Source organism: Porites lutea, chromosome 13, assembly GCF_958299795.1.
Source record: "Porites lutea chromosome 13, jaPorLute2.1, whole genome shotgun sequence".
In the NCBI taxonomy this organism is placed as follows: domain Eukaryota; kingdom Metazoa; phylum Cnidaria; class Anthozoa; order Scleractinia; family Poritidae; genus Porites; species Porites lutea.
Genome location: NC_133213.1, coordinates 10,777,144 through 10,795,850, shown reverse-complemented (window position 1 = coordinate 10,795,850; position 18,707 = coordinate 10,777,144). Strand labels below are relative to the sequence as shown.

The 18,707-nt window shown below is 40.3% G+C and overlaps 1 protein-coding gene across 1 annotated transcript in view; it reads left to right on the top strand.

The window, feature by feature from the left end:
* The window catches only part of LOC140923218 (fibroblast growth factor receptor 2-like), a 65,847-nt gene that overhangs the window by 18,076 nt on the left and 29,064 nt on the right, over positions 1–18,707 (top strand). Inside the window, exon 3 of the mRNA XM_073373298.1 lies at positions 5,681–5,917. Within this exon, the coding sequence (XP_073229399.1) occupies positions 5,681–5,917 (237 nt within the window). The remainder of the gene's footprint in view (positions 1–5,680; positions 5,918–18,707) is intronic.

Below are 18,707 nucleotides of genomic sequence, written 5' to 3'. Positions count from 1 at the left end.
TATTAAGTACATGCTAGCTGCAGCTTTCCCCAATGGCAGGCTGTAAAACTGACTTTCTTTGCACCCTGGATCCTTCAGTGTTTTAGGCAGTTATCACTGTGACCTTTGTTTTGTACAAATGAGTGTGGCTAATAGTTGTATTATAGTAGGAAAGAAAATAAACTATCTTTTCCTTTAAACACCATTAAATAGTAGTGTTCTAATTTTTAACAAACAATCATATATGAATGTGGTGAGTTTTAAAGAAAATTCCCAAGGCATACATATTCGTGGTTTAGACAACTCCAGATATAAGTGATGTCATTTTTAAAGGGTTTTTCAGCTGGCTTTTAACCCTATTCAGACTGGGGGGCTTTTCGAACCCCCCCTACGGCAAAATCGTGTTAACTCCTACACCGAAAGAGCTATGACGTTCAAATTTTCTGACTTTTCTTAAACTTTATCTAGGAACATTTTGGTATAATTACCATGTCCATGTGATTAATCATGTTGCCATGGCAACCAGTTTCTGACACATAGGTTTTGGAAAATTTAAAAAATGGTGATTTTTTTGTTTTAAGATCGCGTGCCGTAGATCACGGATACGCGCATATTAAATTGAAAAAAAAACGATGGACACACTTCCTTTTGTTTTGGTAAATTTAACGCGCTAGAGCTTTTGTTTTTTTGTAGCGTGCTATATGTCACGGTGAGTGCGCGAATTATAGCACGCTTTGCGTGCAATTTGGGTAAGACACGCTGAACACGCTTGATTACTGAAACTGTTAAGATGATAAAAATGGCTTGGATTTTCAGCGGATTTAATCAGCGTTGAAAACTGGTCGAAGTGAATCAATTATAGCAATTGAGACTGTTTTGGAATTTTAGCGTAACCGTAGCCATTTGAAAATCACCACTTAATGGTCGTCTAGCCTGGGATTAAGGCGAGATCAGTGTAAACCAATTCCTGCGGTTGTCGGCTGTTGACCGAAATCGCTATCGCAAGCGAGGCACTGAAGTTATGTCGCCTGAAAATTATAGTTATGCAACCGGAATATTTATTAGCAGTACTGCACATTGTTTAAATACCGGTTTCGCTTTTTGTGTTATTGCCGCCCAGATCAATTTAGCAACATTGAAACCGTATTGGAATTTGCAAATGTGTTTTAAATTAAGGAAAGTTAAAATAACCTTTGCACATCTTCGTCAGTAAACATTTCTGAAAAGAATTATACTTTTCAAGCGACAACGTTTTTTCAATCAGATACTACCGCTGCGATCGCTGAGGTAGAACTTTTCCTTTCTCGATAGTTACCAAAAAAGGGTGCCGTTCATAATCATTTACGGTTCCTTTTTTTAGAGGAAATTTATTTAGCTTATAGATAACACGCCTTGCGTGCTTTTGCGCACACTGAAAGCGTGTTGTGCTTTTTCGCACGGGGCTTTTGTTTGAAAACTTTAACACGCTCTTTTGTTCGACTTGCTCACACTTAATTGTCTCAAGCGTGCCCTCTGAAACAAAAGAAATTTCTAATGAGGCAAGATTGCAAGCGTGCTAACGCGTGTTAAAATAAATTCTTTTGTTTTAAAGTGAAAGCATGTCGTGCGCGTTCTTTCACCTTTAGCATTAAAATCCTGTGGAGGGTCACATATTTGTTGAAAAAATCGCTCGTTTTCTCTTTGACAAAAGGTGTCGAATCTCCGCTAGTAGATTTTCGTCTTCTTAACGGTGAACTGCGATAAAATTTTCGAACACTGACTAGAATCCTCTTCGAAAAGATAACGAATCAGTTTCTTCATCGCCTTTGTTCACAAATAATCACAGGTTTAAAATGTTAAAGGACGAGGTCAACATTCAAGTCCTCAAGGTTGGCAGACATCTTATAACTTTCGTTAAACCTTTTTTCGAGATTAAGAGATTTCGAGCTGCGAAGTGGGCATTTAATGTTGAGATATTGGTCCGTCTAGCAAGTTACGGACTGCAAATTGGCCAATCGCATGGGGAAAACAGACTTGGCCTTATAATAATGGCATCTTACGTACCAAAAGTAATGTGAATTAGCTGAAAAAGTTGACAGAACGTTCGTCATAGATCAATGTGCCTTTTTTAATATGGAAGTCACCTTAAGAACAAGGCATATATGCATTTTTAGTTTCATGTTTGGTTAATGTGAATATCAATCTTATTAATAAAAAGCTGGACACTAATTACGGAAAGGCCTTGACTGGTAGCTAGCAGAGTTGGTAGACGGTCCTTTTTTCCAGATTGAAAAAAATACACCTTGTATAAAAGTCACAAGATTTACGAGAAACAATTTTATAATACGTTACGCTAGCACTATTTTATGTAATTATCATCGTTATTATTCTTTTTTATTCACGGCAAAATAGAAGATCATGAGAGGTTAGGCTACCTCGAGCTACTGGCTGTAGTTGTTTACATCAAGCCAAGCAAAATGTGGCGTAGATTAAGGTGGGATAGAGAGTTGACAATTTCGTTTTCAAGTGAATCAAAAATCTTGGGTCCTTGAAAAAAACTGAAAACTAAGAATTGCAACAAAAGTGGCAGAAATATTGCTTGTGGGGACGGAGCTTAAACCGTCGTCCACGTAGAAATGTCCTAGGAGAAAGTCTGAAGCGTCGTCCAAACTCCTCTCTGAGAGTTTCTTGCTGTTTGATGTAGGCAGAACTTCAAGGGGTAGCTACGCCAGGTGAAAATGCTGCACCAAAAAGGTGTACATTCATTCGGTATTCAACAACTGGTTGCTTTCGGACTACAGGAAGCGCAGAAAGTTCCTGTCCTTAGGGTTAGCGTAAAAGCTGTGAAACATTTGCGCAATGTCACAAGTGAAAGAAACTTCTTCTTTTCTAAGCCGTGTCAGCAATCCGATCAGGGAGTTAAACTGATCTGCACCTTGGAGTAGGTACTTGTTTAGCGACTCGTTCTCGAAGGCAGCACTGCAGGCAAACACGTCTTGGATCTGATCCGGTTTTCTTGGGTGGTAATTCGTGGAAGTGGGGAAGGTGCAATACTTTGCCTTCTTTGTGCTGAGTTGATAGACAGGAACTTGGCTGGCATGGTCATTATCGAGTGTCTTTTTCATAACGACTAAGTAGTATTTTCTAAGTTTGCTTTCATTCAAGAGCCACCTGTTTAGAGATAGAAAACTTCTTAAACAGTGCCCTTTTTTGTCTGCTAAAGATAGATCATCAGATTTGAAGGGTAGAGGTACTTCCCAGCTTCCATTTGCGTTGCCCATAGTGAGTATGTCTCCTAAGCGTTTATCTTCTATAAACTCCGCTTGTTCGGTTCCACAAATCTTGCGACTATGGTGAATCTTACTGTAATCAAGCTCCATCATTTCACGTACTTGTTTTGGACTGGTTAGGTCATTAGTATTTGTTACGTCTCTAGGGTGGTGGTCTGGATGTTTCCTCGCGGCAATCTAGGAGTGTCTCTCTGTCCACTGTTACTCGATTAACCGGGATCTTTATGTCTCCTTTTTAAAGTCGCTTATGTACATGCAGGATCTTGAATAAATCGACTGTGCCAGGGAAGCTTACATGTGATGATGATTTATGTGGCCAAGAGAGAGTTGTTGAGAGAGAGAGAGAGAGTAATTTCATGATATTTCGCCCGTATTAAGTGTGGAGACATTTTGCCTGGTTGGTTGTGGATGGTTTTATCAGTGCTGCGAATACGGTTAATTGTGTGATTTTGTGAAGTTGTTGACAGACAGAACTCAGGTATGCGTGGTGCTCGTGTTACAATATTGTGTACATGCATAATATATAGATTTAGCCAGGGCTAAAAGCGAGGCTCCCAAAAATAAATTTATAATTTAAATCAGACAATAAACTTGTATTCCACAATTCAGTTAACTTTAGAGCACATTTATGTGACTTTTGAGGGAAAGGCTAAGTGATTTTAGAGAAAAATAATTTGCAAACAGCCCAAGAGTGAGCCAAATCTTACATCGGATCGATAGCCTCATAAATTATGTACACCTAAAAATTGGCAATCATCTTCGATCACATTTAAAAGCCATAATGGCTCTTGATCACCGTAGATTAATTAGGTCTGGAAAAACAATCATGCCGAATTTTTTGCGTTCAACAAGTTTACTTTGCAAAATCTTGCCAACAAATCTGGGTGCGTGTAAACCAACCTTTTATACCATTTATACATCACATCTGAGGTGAAACAGTACACAATGTACTGTTTTTATAATACAGACCTCGGACAGAATGCAGTATTTCACAATTTTGCAAAACAAATTGCACTCGTTCAATATTCAGGACGATCAAAGCATGCGTGGGCTTTTAGCTAAACCGTTAAAAAAATTTCCAAAATCACAGAGACAACAATTTTCATCCACGAACACAAGTATTTAAGTGTCTCTAAAAATCCTGAGTCTTCAAGCTTAAAGATGTTTTAAGCCGGCTTCCCGGTGTTTGCTTTTTTCAAAGATGAACTCAAGAAAATCGCTCAAAGCTTTCTTTTGATCTTTCTTTTACAGCCAGAATTATAACTAAATATTATTTGGAACGTTTTCTTTCTATTTGCGTTGAGAAAATGTCTAAAGGCTTTCTAAAGTTCTGTAAACTTATATCAAACCTGATACTCGGTCAGATCATTGTCTCAAATCTTACAAACGTACATAAACAAAATAGCCGCATAAACTACGCTCGACTTCATTAAATTAGATATAAAAACAAACATCAATTATCATGCAATAATTACTCAGGCTTACCTTTCGAGATGCAGCCCCTGAAAGGTATCAAGTAAGTCCAGTATCGCTTCAGACTTTTCAACCCTCTTTACGCATCAACCAAGGTGAAAAACGAAAACAATGCCACCCGAAATCGGATTTCCGACTTTGAAAAGTAACGTATTTCTCAACCAAATACCCAATAAACAAACCAGCCATGAATAACAGAAGACTGTACTCTTGATAGCAGCTGTATTTCATTTTGTACATCCAGTGGAAAAAGACAGTTAAAGACATCACAAGTTGACACAAAACTCTGTCAGCTTCAGCTGTCTAAGTAAACAAGATTCAAGATGCTGCATAAATTTTCCGCATCTCTTTCGGGCACCTCGACATAGTGAGGTGCTGAAAGGTCTGTAGCTTCGTGGTAGTGCATCTGGACTGGTAACCAGAAGATCACAGAGGCGGCTCCCATTGGGAGGCGAGCCACCTGTGTCACTGACTGACAAAACAGCTTTCTTATGTATTCACCAGGCACAAAATTCACCATCACATTTCTATCCTTACCAATTTTGTCAAATTCGCCATTTTCGTCAATTTTGCCGAGTGAGCGAACATGCTACAGCACTGTGTTGTGTAGACATTATTTGGCCACAGAAGAAACCGCCAGAGCCAGAAAGGTTGACGCTTTTTGCCGCGTGAGTCCGGCCTAGGAGAATGGAAATCAGCGGGGAAATTTTTAAGATTTGTTTTGTTACCGCCAGAAAAGGGAAAGAAAAAATTTGGTTAGTGCTGCGCGCATTGGAAAGTTAGCGAGATATGCAGGTGCCGTCTTTGCACTGAGGCCTTCAATAAGAACATATTCAATGAAACGCTTCCAGATGGACTCTCGGCAAGGACAGTACATATGATGAAAGACTATCTAAACTAGGATGGATTGATTTGAAAACGCGTCGTCTTCGTTTATTGTCCTTTTATTGACTTGTTAGGTTCACCAACCATCACATACGTATCTACTAACCAGACAGCAAATGAGGGAGATGTGGTGATGCTTAACTGTTCAGCTGATGGTAATCCACCTCCAAAAATCACCTGGACAAGACTCTCTAGTAACAGTCCCGTCACCTTTCCTCTGGTCGTCAGAAGACACGATGAGGGAAGTTACAGATGCAGTGCTGATAATGGTATTGCCATTGAGATCCGTGATGTCTTCATCACTGTGCAATGTGAGTGAGATTAAAGTAAAAATACGTATCTCGCAATAACCCTCGCGAAACTCGGTTTAGTAGAGGAATCCAAGTTAAGCCCTGTCGGGCGGGGTTAGGAACCGTATGGGGCACCCACCATTCATTCATTCATTCATTCTTTATTTGCCATATATACAAAATTTTACAATGCAAGGTTGGAATAATCAGATTAAAGAAAAAGTAAATGGCGAGGAGACCTGAAAGAAACCACAAGGCTTATAATGAGTCAGGTCTCCTCAACTTAGGATAAACTAGTCTTGATAATATAATTACAGTATGGGCTTATGATGGCTAACTTTGACCGCCGACTCGCATACACACATACACACACACACTGACACAAATGTTAAATTAATTAATCCAATAATCTACTTAGTGCCATACTGAAGCTACTACGTACTAAGAAGGAGTTCTTTAAGCTTTTTTTGAAAGAAGCAGAAGAGGCGAACCAGTTATAGTAGAATTTAGCGAATTATATAACTTTGGACCTTGGAAATAAATTGAGAACTGTCTGGTGTTCGTTCTGCATAGTGGCAAGCGAAATGAGTGGGCGTTCCTAGTATTATAATTATGATTTGACTTTTTATTAGGAAGAGGTCATTGAATTTGGAAGGGAGTGTAGAGTTCTTGAACATAAAAAAACCTAATTGAAACGAATGGGTATCATGAAATTTTAAAAGTTTAAGCTCCCTAAAGATGGGACTAGTGTTGGCATCGTAGGTAGAGTGTTCAATATTCTTAGCGCACGTTTCTGTAAGATTACAATTCTTTGAAGGTTCGCTTTATAAGTGTCACCCCAAGCTAGATTGCAATAGTATAAGTATGGAAGTATCATTGAATTGTACAAGGTACGGAGAGATTGAGTTGAGAGAAAAAACCTAGACCTAGATGTTAAACCTATGGATTTTGATAATTTACTGGCTAATAGAGATATGTGAGGTTTCCAGGTCAGATTATCATCTAAAAAGACACCCAAGAACATGGTTTCAGAAACAAGAAGGAGAGGCTGCTCGTTTAAAGAAAGAAGAAGAAGACCTAACATTGTTAAATTCGACTAATTGTTTCCTCTCAGAGAAATAACTTTTTACCCATTCTAGTGCCAGACCACGGATCCCATAATTCTCCAGTTTGTCAAAAAGGATGACATGATTTACTGTGTCAAATGCTTTCGAAAGATCTAAAAATACTCCAATAGCATGTTCTCTTCTATCAAAAGCAGAAGAAATTTTATCACACAAGTCGATAAGCGCGAGGCTAGCGGAACGATTTTTCCTAGAGCCATATTGATTATCACAAAGTACATTGAAGTCATTGAGATAACTTATGATACGGTTGTAAATAAGTCGCTCCAAAAACTTTGAAAAGCAAGGTAGAACTGAAATAGGTCTGTAATTACTGAAGAGAGCTTTGTCACCTGATTAAAAAATAGGAACCACACGAGCAATTTTCAAGTCATCTGGAACGATGCCGTGGATAATAGAGAGATTTATAATGTGAGTTAGTGGAGAGGAAATGTTGCCAATAGATGGTTTTATAATAGACATGGGAATGTTGTCATACCCTGCCGATTTTCCCGCCGGAAACGTACATGCAATATCTACAATCTCCTCCTGAGTTGCTAAATTTAGGAACATATACTGAGGGAAATCGCCAAAAAGGAAATTGTTATGCGAAGTGGCAGATTGAGTTTGGTCCATCACGCATATTATCGTGAAGGTACATACTTTGTTCTTTCTCTTTTCTTCTTCATTTTTGGGTATTGTGTGGTGTTATTTTTAAAAGTGTATTTTAAAGCACATTGAGCATTATTTCGGCGGCCGGCAGTGCATTTCGTATACTTCGGGCCGTAGTACAGAGCTGAAACCTTGATCTATATATCGGCGGGGAAGCGGGAAAACTAATAAATTTGGGTTTTCCAAAGTGTAAAACGAATTCCAAACTAGACTTCAGCGAAAAAAGACAAGGCTTCGATGCTAATTAAAAGTCCAAACTGAGACGCACTTTGGAGAAGCATCGCGCGACATATTCATAAGCAAACGTGTCTGCAAAGTGAGACGCACTGAAAATTGCTTTTGTATCTTAATGTTCGATCCTTGTTTGAAAATTCTGGCCCAAATTGCTTCAATGTTCTACCATTGTTGCGTTTGCTCTTCTCTTTCGTTAGCTTGTGTAATTAGAAGTGATTCACCGATAGTAAACATTTTTTTTTCATGGACAGTGATTTACACTTTAGCTCTTCATGAATAAAACATGAGACTGCACTGTTTTTCATCGATAGCAGACCGGTTCTCACTCCTTGATGTCACACTGGTTACATCAATGGGAACGCCGTCGCGACTTTGCTGCTAGGCAACTGCGTATACCAAACCGATAGAAAGAAAGATTTATGACAGATTGAAGCAAAATAACAGCCTGCTTAGGATGATGTTAAGCTGCTGACGTCAATTGGGACTTCACCGATAGTAAAAAATTTTTTTCACGGACAATGATGTACACATTAGTTCTTCATGAATAAAACATGAAAATGCACTGTTTGTCATCGATAACAAACCGGTTCTCACTCTTTGATCTCCCACTGGTGACGTCAATAGGAATGCCGTCGTGACTTTGTTGCTAGGCAACTGCGGATACCAAACCAATAGAAAGAAAGATTTATGACAGGAGCAAAATCGCACTCTGCTTACGATCCTCGCGAGCGACAAAATCATATATTCGCTTTTGCGAGGCGCTTCGCACCTCGCCTCGCTCGAAATAGTTCATGAAGCATGCTGGTGTAGAACGGATTATGTTCTCAGCAGTAAAAACCATGTATGGTATTAACTTTTTTACCTACATATGTGAGCTTAACAGGTCTAGCGGCATAGAGCAGAAATTTGGGAACCTATGGATCCGAGAAAATTTGGTTATGACCTCAGCGTACGCCCAGAAGACCATCCATACAGACGCTGATGGTAGTGGTAAAAAAAACTCAGTACGGTAGGGAAGAGAATTCTAGATGTGTACCTTGCGTTTCGTTTTGGCTCAAGACTGTAGCCATTTTAGGGGCAACCAACGTATTTGCTAGAATGAAAAATCTAGATTGATTTTTCTTTTGCTCGACTGACGACTGACGACTATTTGGTCACGGTTTTGGTCGCGCCCATGGAGCTACCTAGTCTCCCTTTGTTTTCCCTTTCGCCGCTTTGTCAAAAATCATTGAAAATGAAAACGTATGCAAAATCAAACATATAGACGTGGTCAGGACTAAAAGAAAAGCTCTCGTTAATATTTACATTTAAAATATAAAATCGTGTAATGCTAATCGGCGACGGCAAAGAAAACGGCCAAAAAAAATCAGTAGGTCTAATTAGCAAAAAAAAAAAAAGGTTTGCACAAAATGTCACCCCGGATTGACTTGTAAACATAAGACATTCGCCCTCACTGGGGCTCATCAGCATGGCATAGCCGTCGGTCAGTGAACGCGGAAAACCCGTGTTTTTTTTGTAATTTGGCGGTCTGAGGGGCGTAGTGCAATGCCCCAAGGCCATAAAAACGAAGGGAGCGAAACTAATCCGACAAAACGAAAACAAAACAGGAGTAAGAGATCGCCAAAATGGGAGGGGGCACCTCCAAACGGAGCCAGCCCGCCAACCTTGCCACGGAATCGAACCCCGCCTCCCAACTAGTTAAAATACTACCAAAAGACTATATACAGCATAAAAGACTATTTACAAATCAGACAAGAAAGAGCATACACAATCGAGCCACACTCACTCAAACCTTTCTCAAAAAACAACAGTGCAGCCAACAAAGGCGACCAGGGGAGCAAAGAGAAGGAAGAGACACACTCAAGCAAAACCAGTTCAGAGCCAAGAAAACCGCAGTACAGCCACCAAAGGTGATCGAGGGGGGCAAAGAGGAGTGGACACTCAAGACCAATCCCAAAGAGACCACAGTACAGCCAAAACAAAGGCGACCGAGTAGACCAAGGGAGAGGGAGACACACATTCGGACTACGAAAGACAGAAATGGAAGAGTCACCAACGACTTCACCGATACAGCTAAAAGCTCCCCAATGACGTTGGAAGAAAAGGCGCCTGCGCCGAGAACGAAACCGTTTGAAAAGCAAAGGCAAATAAAAAGACAGGCGACCCTTGATACTAGCAATGAGCCCCACGGCACTGAAAACGTCGGTAAAACAAAAATAAATTTGCGTTCTTTCAAACTTAATCGCGTCTATTTGGACCTGCTCAATATGCCAAATAAAGGCGTTTTTTCCTGGAGTTGAATTCTTAAGGATTTTATTCAGGTTCAACAAAGGTAAAGGAAAATTTGTCGTTGTGTGTCCACGTCCTCCATAAAACGTCAAATTAGGAGGTTTCATGTCGTAGTCGTGGAGTGGACGTCAAAGAAAGGTTCTAAAAAGCGTGATGCACATGCAGAGCTGTTGTTTCTATCATTAAACCTATTGTTTTTTGACGTCGTCGTTGTGGTCGTCGCCGTAGCTGCTTAAGCTCCCTATTATCAGGATAACAACGGACATATAGCAGCGAGCACTTCCATGGAGAGGACATACAGTAGGGGGGACAAGGGACAACCCTGACGCACCCCACGGGTGTTAAGTCCTTGCTTGTAATAAGAAAGTAGGAACTAAACATGTGAATGTTTATTAATTGTCCAGTTTTAAAAATTGTATGTCACTACAGTTTTGATTTCTAAAAAAAACCATATAACAGTTTAACATCCCCATTTGAGCTAGTATCGTTCTCAGATACTTCTCCTCTTCTGTTTACAATTGTTGCAAGATTTGTATTTTGTACACAAGCATAGGTTACAATCATTCCACTAAAGGTTAAGCAAATAACACCACTCACTATAAAACCGTTACTTTATTATGGTTCCTCTATCGTATCTGCATTTTCCTCTTTTAAAGCTTCATTGTCATAAGCGGAAAGAAAAAAATAATTATAAAGTTAGTCAGGATGGACACATATTGATTTTAATGATAGTTATATTTTTTTGACAGCTATTTTTTCATTGAGGTTTTTGTTTAAAATAAGCAACAAATAATGTAGAGTTTTTTACCAAGTATACTTTTGTACCCTCATTACCAAAACTACATGTATCAAACTGAATTTTATACTTTTTATATTTTCCATGTCTTGAAATCAATCAATGAAAGACCCCATGGACCGAATTAGTATGGATAATAACAAGAATTTGTAGTGATATGTTTCATCCACTTCTGTGTAGTAGTGGGTTATGCAGGTCACTTTGGTTCTTTAGTTCTTATTCTTAAAAGAAAATAGAATATTTTTAATTATAATTGATATTGTTAAGAGCCCGCGATATTAGTAAAACTCTGCGGCGCATGGGAATGATTTTAGACTCAAGAGTAGGACCTGCCATCTTTATTGTTGTTGGTTTTGTACTGAAATACATCTAGAGTGTTACTGTTAGCTGTAACGTCTGCTCTGTACGGCCTGAAAGTAGCTCTTATCCTCAATAATATTGCTAATTTCCTTCTGGGTCTGACTAGAAAAAATCTTTTATAAAAATGAAACAAACAGAATATATGAAATTGGAAATGATCCTCACAATGAAATACTGGGGTTTTATTCTTACATGTATGTGTGCCACCCAAACCTCCAAATGAAATATTATTACTGGAAATCAAATGGCATGACATCAGGGGAAGAACTATTTCAAAAGTGACCCGACATGATTTAGGAATAGTAGAGAAATTTGACCCAGGGATTGTCGTCATCCAGTTGGGCAACAATGACCTGTCTTCCCTTTCCGCCGTTGAAACTTGCTCAGCTCTCCAGGACTTGTCTCATTTGCTACATGAGTCATACGGTGTGCAAAGGGTCTGTGTTTGCCAGACTATTTTTCGCGGTAATGCTCCTTTCTTTAATCACCAAGTTAAGTTATTAACAAAATATTTTAAAGTAGTGTTGGAGCCGATTCCTCATGTTCTTTACTGGCGACACAGAGGTTTTTGGAACTGTAAATCCCGTTCTTTAACCCGCGATGGTGTCCACCTTAATCACTTAGGGCACTATAAATTTTTCCGTAGCTTGAGAGGGGCAGTGTTGCAATGTTTGCGATCTCTCCAGGCTAGCGGGTAAAGTTTCGTCATTGGCTCGATTTGATTCAATTTACGTTTTGTCTATTAATCCACTTTGCTTTTCCTTAGTTATCCAATTTGATCCAATTTAAATCACTTTGGGTAATCTGATTAAATTTGTTAAGTGAGAATGTCATGCAATTGAAGAGCTATATTTTTTCGCGAGGCCGATTGTCATACCAGGCCCACTGTTTCTTGCGGTCTCGACCGTGATAGTGCGGCTTTGGTGCCATTTACTCTGATGCTGTAAGTGTTCAGCACCTCTGTCAAAGCATTTGTTTTTGACAGTAGATTTGTGTTCAAGTCGCGGTTGATACAAACCGTGACATATTATGGCCGTCGCGTTGTTGCTTTGTGCTATCACTTTGCCTATTCAGTGTACAACCCATTGATCGCCCTTTCAAGGGTGTGCCCAATGCACTTGGTATTCTGTGATTTTGCACTTGTTTTATTTCTGGCCGGAATTGCATTGTATTCTACGTTTCTCTTTAAATTATCTTGGATTTTTTTATATTATTATCCGTTTTGTTATTGCACCCTAGCCTTTAGGTAATTATTGTTCGAGCGGGTGCTCCTCTCAACAGCTATTTTATTCCGTTCTTCAGACAAAAATGCTTGGCGGCTGAAGACAAAACTGCCTCCTTTACTTTAATGGTCACACATACCGCGTAGTTCTCTGTTTGTATTTCTCATATTTTACTACCAATTCTATTCTGTATAAGAGATGCCTCCTAGCAAGCGTTCCTCCACTAATACTTCTGCAGGCACCGCTCCTAGAGTAAAAAGGAGTCGGTCCTCCACGGTCACGTCGATGGCCATTTCCGACAGTGTCGCACTACCAGCTAGCGACGCCACGTCAAGTTCGAGCTTAGGTACCGTGTCGATTGATGTTGCTGCCCTGTCCGCCACAGTGTCTGCCGTCGTAACAGAAGCCCTTAAGACCTACCTCTCGTCCGAAATCTTGACTGGTATTTTAAAAAACACTGGACCCCCTATCCCGTTGGAATCACTGGCCTTGGAATCCTCCAGCTCCGTGGGCGCCGCCTTAAATACTGAGGTAGCTGATATTCTTCTGGACGGTCACGCCTCAGGTACAAGCAGGGGAGACGCTCCCACTACTTTAAACGGCTCTCGGCCACAGAGCACCTTCACGAGCATCTCTGTGCCTCTTAGCTCTAGGGTTAGTGCTTAATTGAAAGCGAAAATATTCGCGAACGAATATGTATATTTTGGGGCTTTACTTTCTTCTTCCCGTAACAACGAAAGGGAAATATTCACTTTCCATGGCCCCTTCAGATGGGGCATCTAGTCGACCCCAACGCACCCTCGAACCGTTAAAAAATGCGAAACGAATTCAGTCTATTTGTTTCCGTTTATTCCGAGAAATTTACTGCAGAAACCCCACGGTTAATGAAATACTGTGAAGTTGTAAGGGATTTAGCTCAAGAAGCTGGGGATTGGATTTGGCATGACAAACAGTTCCGCTATTTAAGGCAAACTGCCCCCGGAGAAATACCCCTGGGATCGAATTCACTGGGAGTTGTGGATAGGAGCGTCTAGTAGTTTTCGCAAGACACAACCACTCACCAACAAACAATCGCAACTGGGCCGCTCTCGTTTTCGTTCGCATTTTTTTTCCAAAAGGAACTTCTTGGGCCCTTTTAGGCTGTAAAGCACTCCACGGGTTGTCAGTTCACCCATGAGTGTTTTAAGTGCGGAGCAAAACACCCAGGTAGTCAATGTTCCTCACCGTCTCCACAAACCCGACCCAATTTCGGTTCTAAAGGCCCACGAGGAGGAACCCAAATACAGGGTCCTTCACAGCCTGCCGGTAACCCCCGTAAACGTGTAACGCCTTGAATTTTTGTGACACGGTTATAATCCTGCCTCAACACAATATCTTATCGAGGGTTTTAGTTTGGGTTTTCGCATCAATTTTGTCGCTGAACGGTGTACCATGGATTCTCGAATGGTTGTTGGTGATGCGACGAAGTCTATACAGCGCATAGGGAGAGGTTTTATGGCCAAAACTGATGTGAAGTCTGCTTTTCGCATCATTCCTATATATCCATCCTGCTGACTATCCCTTACTGGGCATACGCTGGAACAATATGTATTATTTCGACCGGGCTCTTGCCATAGGGTTGTCTAGTTATCGTGCTATTTCTGAATCCTTTAGCACCGCCCTTGAATGGGTATCCCTGAACCTTCTCAATGCTTCCGCAGTTTTACACATCTTGGACGATCTTCTGTTTATAACCAAAATTAAAGAACAATGCGCATGTGATTTACAGAATTTTATTTTCATGTGTGATTATCTGGGCGTTCCCCTTGCGCCCGAAAAACCCGTCGGCCCTGACACAGTTTTACAGTTTGCAGGAATAACTCTCGACTCCGTACTCTTTGAGGCCCGCTTACCCGAAGACATGCTTACAAAATGTCGCGTGATGTTACACAACTTTTATACGCGTGGTACAGTTACAATGAAACAACTTAATGGCATGTACTAAAACCCAGACGGTAGACGGTAGACGATAGACCATGGACGATAGACGATAGACGTTGGACGATAGACGATAGACGATGGACGAAACCATTTGTACAGACATTTTTAGGAAGCTCATAGTTACTACAAACTGTGCGAGACTTGACCTGTTACAAAAGCGTTAATTAATTATTAATTCAAATTTGTCAATGATTTTCCACGTGCTTAATGGCGCTTTGAGTAAGCTTCTAGAATACCATATGGCCGTACACAGCTTTCATTATTTCCGCTTTCATAGGGTTATCCTCGGTGTAAAACCTATGAAGTTTTTCCTTGTTTTCTAGCTACTATTTTCCGCGTGCCTCTATTGGGTTGACTTCTGAGTGGCTTGTTTTACGTCACCGGTGACTTCACAGGTTTTTACTCCGAGTATGAGTCTTTTCATAGGTGATGTGGTAGAATAAAAATCGTCTGGTCTTCTTAATTCTTAATTTTCACCGTAGACTACAGGCTCCGTCCGACTGCTGAAAAATATATGTTCCATCAAATGTACCATCATGCCAAAAATGAGGTCTTCATGAACTATTTTTGGTGATACGGAAATGTAAGACTTAAGCCCAAAATAAACGTCAAACATAGCGTTATGCTAGACGTAAAAGTAATTTGCTTATGCATTTAGGACATGGCCAGTTTGTCAACCGTTTGCGGACCCGACCCTCAAGTAAAAATTAGGTGACAAACTCTCCTTATGGGGAGGCCAGCGACATTTCGTTAACGGCCGGCTTCGACTGCTCTCGAAAAAATTGGATTGCTGACTCACAGTATAATCTTTCCGACAATCCTGTTCGGCTTCTTGTCTTTTCACGCTATTCAAACCGCATGTAAAGTAGGCTGAATATGACATTAACAGAACAAAAGAAGATTAGCCTAGGATCACATGAAACAAATTCGTGATATTATATTCCAAAGCAAGAAAAGACGTTTTTGAAAGACGGACGTCAAACGGAAGTAGACTTTTTTCAATCTTGGGCAGTAATTTTGCCAAATTTCACGCAGATTGTCTCTTCAAGAATAAAGACACTTAGAAATACAAACCTGGTGGCGTCAAGGCCTTTAAACTGATTAAAAAGGACCCACTTCCGGTCGACGTACGTAGCGCCTATTACTGCTGGATCACGAAAGCCAGTCAGGCCAGGCAGGCGAAAGTAGCCTGAAACTGAATAATGTGGAGGTTGTAGGGTCTCCGAGGCGCTATATCGTTTGGGATTCGGTAGTCAAGTTTGCTTGCCATGATAATTTCAAGAAGGGAATTCTCAAGAGAATTAACACGGTTTCAGTAACAACAAATTATAACGAACGTTGCCTTCAACGAAGCCTTTTTAGCCGTCGTAGAAACGCCACACGGGGCTGGTCACAATAACTTATATTAGTATATACACTTTCAGTGATCTTGGTAATTCAAGCAATCTGATTGGTTAGCGATCTCGCAATATGACGGTATATTCACCGCGCTAGGCGGTGAATATAAAGCAGAACAAAATCGCTGTCGTGAATTGGGTGTTTTGCCAAAGTTTCATGGTAAAGCCTCTTTGAAAATACACGAATATCCAAGTGCTGATGACTTTGATGGCAAGAAAAGACTTCACGGTGCTTAAACAGCGTGATTTATTGCGAAGTTGTTTACTGTAGCTGACATTTTTGTACGCTCGAAGGTATGTTTACCACTACAGAGGTAAACGAGGTCGCTTTGTCACTGTTTTGTGATTTCGGGATTTTCTCGCAAGAAAAATTTTTGCCTATAAATAGAAGTTAATTTATGAAGAAAAGAAGAAGGCAAATATTTTTGAAAATTGTACGTGCCAGCAAGTTAACAAGACAAAGAACTTTGGAGATAAACAACGCTCACCTTGATCGTAGCCGCTGTTGACAGCATTTGCAAGAAGCGACAAAGAAAACTTTCTCATTCACGGTGAGTTGACAGAAACAAATAAAGCTCTACTTTTCTTCTCAGAATTGGGTAGTCATTTAAATTTTCGGCGTCTTCTTATAGACCGTTGATGCTAAAGCTTACAAAACTCGATTAAGAAAGATTAAAGCTATCATTTGCCATGTTTGAAGATACTGTAAAGATCTAATTTTCGCGCATCCGCTGTTTACGGCTTCGTGTTCACGCATGAATTCACCCGTCAATCAAACTAATCGTTTTTTAATAGTTTCCTTTCTGCTTCTGTTGAAATCACTTCGTGTGAATATACTAAAACAATTATTCACCTCAGGCTCAGTTAATATTGTTGAATAATCTCCAACACGAAGTCGATATTACTAAATATTAACTTCGCCTTCGGCGAATAATTGTTAAGTATATTGGTGATTTCGGCGTACATACGTGTGAAGAATGTAAGATGTAGGTAAAATGTAAGACGAGGGTAATTTGTTGTTGTTGTTGTTCCTTTTTTCCTTAAAAATGTAATGACAATAAAGGTCACTTTAACAAATGTGTGGATCCAAATTTTATTAAATGTCGTGCTTTTCTTTCTGCTTTTCTTTTTTTTTTTTTCTTTCTTTAAACTAATTTAAGATATCATGTTGCTTTTAAGGGATTTAGTGTTAAGTTGTATTAGGAACAACATCCTTTTTCAAGCACTTCATATCCCGGATTACAAAACTCAAGCGCAGATTACCTTTCCCGTTCTCAGGTAGTGAACTTCAAGGACATCTTCCGGAAGCCGAGGAACCTCCCATTCAGATACCCGAGAACCTAATGCCGAAGAATTGGGTGCTAATTTGAGAACCCTTTTAAGTTCCTCTTAACAGCCGGCTCCAGGCGTTCGTATCAGCGTGCGTGGATTATTTTCCGCCAATTTTATCTTCAATTTTACGCTTCTGATGATCCTCTTTTACCGGTACCTCCTACGTGCCTCCGCTTATTCATCTCTTATCTAACATCTCGTAAATTGGCTCCTTCATTGGTTACTTATCTTTCAGCCATTTCCTACGTACACAAGTTGAGAGGGCTCCATGACCCCACACGTTTTTAAATTCAAAAGCTATTAACGGCTCTCAGCCGTCGACAGCCAGTTGACTTACGTCTTCCGGTGACAAGACCTATTTTACGTGAACTGGTTCGTGCACTTTGTTCCACTAATTCTTAGGCATTTCAGCGTTCTCTCTTTTGGGCACTTTTTCTCGTGGCCCTCTATGGCTTATTTCGCATAGGTGAACTTACCGTCAAGAGCAATCGATTTGCGTTTTCTGTCATTCAGTTCAGTTCAGTAACGCTACCTTTTTATCACGCAACGGTCGTACGCACGTGGTGAAAACTACGATTTCTGAGTATAAGCATAACACAAGCCGTCGCCCGTATGATATCTTAATTGCCTGTGAGGTATCTTCCGCTTTTTTCCCCATTCTAGCCCTTATTCAATATTGCAAATTGCGGGGATCTTCTCCTGGCCCCCTTTTTTGTCATGCTGATCAAAGTACAATCTTAACTCACCAATTTAATGTGGAACTACAGCATTGTTTAGCTTATTGTGGGTTAGACACCAGTTGCTACAAGAGTCACAGTTTTCGTTTTGGCGGCGCTTGTCATACTGCTGATCGGGGTTACTCAGATGCGCAAATCCGTGCTCTTGGCCGCTGGAAATCTGACGCTTTTTAAGTCTACTTAAGGTCAGAGGTCCTCCAAGCTAATTAACGTTTGGTGTTGCGGCACTGTAGTTCAGACACGGGCTGCTATTGTGCTGTCATAATTTTGCTTCTCGTCATAGTTAATTTGAGTTTTAAAGCATCTCATGGGTGTGTGGCATGCTTCTTGAGTCGGTTGGACAATGGGCCGCGACTCGGCACGCATCGTCATTTGCTTCTACGTATAACATATTAGTTACTTACCGTGTAGATATTTCTTAGGCAATCAGCCAGTTCAAGGTTGATTTTTGAGTTGGTCCGGCAAGGGTTGGATCTTAGACGACGGTGGATGCTGTTCTCCCTAGACAACTAAGCTACAAGTACATGTATTTAGTCACAATGGAGATGGTGAGACTATGGGCTGCATCTCGCCGGTGTCCGAATTAGTTTTTGATGTCATTTTTCAAAGATAAGAAACCTTTTAAATTTAATTTAAACCGAAAGCAAACATCTAATTATTCAGCGTATCTGTCAAATCAGTCGTTTTA